Genomic DNA, 2,969 nt, shown 5'->3' on the forward strand with positions numbered 1-2,969 from the left:
AGGAATCCCTCCTCATGATGAAGACAGCAACAAGATTCCTGCTATAACCATAAAAGTGTAATTTTGTGGTCCTCTTAGGTGCCATTTCTAGGTAAACGTGTCTAGCCACAATTAAAAACCTTTAATATTATCTACATAATTACTTGCTTGGACCCAGTGATGCTACTTAACAGTGACAAAGAAAGCCTCAAACCTTTTAAACTATGTACAATGGAATCGCAAGGCTGGTTTGAGATCTACTGTATGAAGAGAATATTAAACCATTTTTCAGAACTGTGAACAATAATTTTAAATATGTTAATACCAAACAAAAGTCAAAGTATTTTGTAAGTCAAAGGCAAACCTGAAAATGGAATTATAACTTTAAAATTATGAAAAATGCAAATGAAAAAAATTGTATTTCCTTCCTAATGTTCTTCATAATATGTAGAAAAATCACCAGACAGGCCCAATGTGATTTTATTTTTTGGGGCTGTGATGCTTATTTATATTTTTAAGATCTGCTTGATCGAAAGTTTTAAAGCAAAATATAAATCTCCTGCTCCAAACATTATTTCCATGAAAAATTTCTAGAAGGAAAGGAGAGTTACAGTACATGTCCCACTCCTTATAAATGCTGCATTATTCAGATGGGGATTGATTTTAAAAAAATTTGGAAAAACATTTTATCAGCTCTATAAAATGGTTTAATATGCCCACACTGTTCCTAATTTAATTATCACAGAGCTTACCTGGCAAAATGGCTACACAGCAACAGTCTGTATCTACAGACCAACACAATGCAGTTCCTACTGTGATATGCATATTAGTTTTGAAATTAATTCTCACTGTCTGACAGATCTGTCATTCTAACCTATCCAGGCAAGTTCATTTTTGCTCTGATTTTTCCATAGTTTCTACAATTGGCCTCTTCACTTCCTTTACACTTAAACTACCATCCTGGAATGGTTTAAAAACCAGAACCAAGATTAAAGTCTAATAGAATTGGGGCAGGGGAGGGAAATCCCGTTTTCTTTGTTCTTGTCAACTGTCTTACAATTAGTTTGTATTTTGGGATTTGGTTGTTTGAGTTTTTCTTTTTTGATCATGTTTAAGGTTCCATTTGCCATGCTAGAGGCTCCTAAATTATCGTCAAGTATGCACTCCCCAAATTTGGGTCTGTAATGAAAGAATGTGCCAAGCTCTAACCATGCTAATAGAAAAATCTGCTCTATATAAACTAATAAACCCCTATAATAAAAAGTCATTAACTGAATCTGTTATACTGAGTCATTAAATAGGTGAGAGGCATTCCACCACCCTTTTTAATAAAAGAAAAACGTAGACAAATGTAACTAGTGATGCTGACCAAAAGATGCAATACCCTTGAAAAATGAATACTAATATCTCAATACTAAAGCGGAGCAGGCGATATATTTCAACTTTGAAACCGCTTTGCAATTACACATGAATCCCCTCAGCCTGAACAGCAGGTCTATGAAGAAAGGATTGATCTCCTTTAATGATGAAACCCTGGCACCGTGGTTTTATTTTTCACAACACGGTGCAGTTAAGAACCCCACTGTTATTATGAAAATTTCCTCGGCAAAGGAGCTCCATCACATTACCAGTGCACCAATTCATCATAACGTGCCTCGCTCCTGCTCATCAACAAGTCTGAGTGATGAAAAGATCCAATATTATCCTGACAGTACTTCATGCACATTCTCAATCACACATTATTACAGCATCCATATTAATTTTCACTGACACGCGTCCTAGGCCTGTTCAAATTAGGCAAACCAACGAGGGGGAGTTGATGAAATACCAGCATAGCCACAGCTCATTGCATTCCAATTTGCATGCAAATGGTTTATCAGGAAAATTCCATTCCCAGCAACCAGCAAGTGAAAAACAACCGTAATCTACACTTCAGGGCCACCATACAGAGCTTAATGAATCGCAAAGAGAGAAGGAAGTGACAGACCTATGAGAGGATCGATTTCCACTGGCAGCTGGTAAGGCTGGTCTTGTACAGCACCTTGATGAGCTGGAATTCAGGAAAGAAGATTTTAAAACTCCACATTTTTAATACAGGAAATCACATATATTTTATAAATCAAAGCTATGTTCGTTGTTTGGGGTTTTTTTGCTAGCTAAGATTCTTCTCCATCAGTCGAATTGAAAAAAAATCCCCAAAATATCCAGGTGTTTTCGCAGGCTGCTTATTAAACATTTATTTTAGATTAGTGCTGTTCTGAATGTATGCCATCAGCAGCAGCTCCGGTCCTGAGCCATAAGCTCCAGCAGATGCTTTACTGGCAACCTCTCCTGTCGCAACAAAACAAAATTAAGTGGTAAAGAGCACTCAAAACAAAATGTGACAACCATCTGCTGACTGTAGCAAATACTATTTTCCTCTTTACTTTTTAAAGTGCTGCTTTGAACAAGCGAAGCACAAAGGACATTTTTCGTAAAAAATCAGTTTATGATGCAAACAGGGAAATCTCACAGTCACCCAGTATTTAAGGATTCATTCATCACCAAAAGCTGTTTATTTGCAAGTCTGCATAGAACTCAATATATAATTCTGCCAACATTTCATCTGGGCACCTGGCATACTGGCGAAATATTTATCTCCTGAATTTTCCTTCAGCGTTGAAGAAAAGCCTTTTTTTTTTCCCAGAGTCTCACTAAAAATAAACAAGCAGCAAGCATCTCCACCCCTCCAAACAGCCCACCAGACATTCTTGGAGGTGGAACAAAAAATAACTGCTGAATACTTACACCTATGAATTTTCTATCTACCATCTATACCTTAATATAAAAATTAGTATCAAAATAAGGATTTCCTAAGTAATTGGGAAGCTCAAGCTCTGCTGCAACGAAACACTAACACCGAACAAAACATGACATCCATGTGACAAAACGGAGGCACCAGTGCCATCCGATGTCAGCAAAGCCACTAAACTCATGGACAAAAGCAGGAA

At 37.0% G+C, this 2,969-nt stretch overlaps 1 protein-coding gene across 1 annotated transcript in view; it reads right to left on the bottom strand.

Moving 5' to 3' along the window:
• The window catches only part of LOC104281114 (lipopolysaccharide-responsive and beige-like anchor protein), a 50,350-nt gene that overhangs the window by 32,576 nt on the left and 14,805 nt on the right, over nt 1-2,969 (bottom strand). The window contains exon 4 of the mRNA XM_009878991.1: nt 1,967-2,020. Coding sequence (XP_009877293.1) covers nt 1,967-2,020 — 54 coding nt within the window. The remainder of the gene's footprint in view (nt 1-1,966; nt 2,021-2,969) is intronic.

Source organism: Apaloderma vittatum, unplaced genomic scaffold, assembly GCF_000703405.1.
Source record: "Apaloderma vittatum isolate BGI_N311 unplaced genomic scaffold, ASM70340v1 scaffold19391, whole genome shotgun sequence".
NCBI classification, from domain to species: Eukaryota; Metazoa; Chordata; class Aves; order Trogoniformes; family Trogonidae; genus Apaloderma; species Apaloderma vittatum.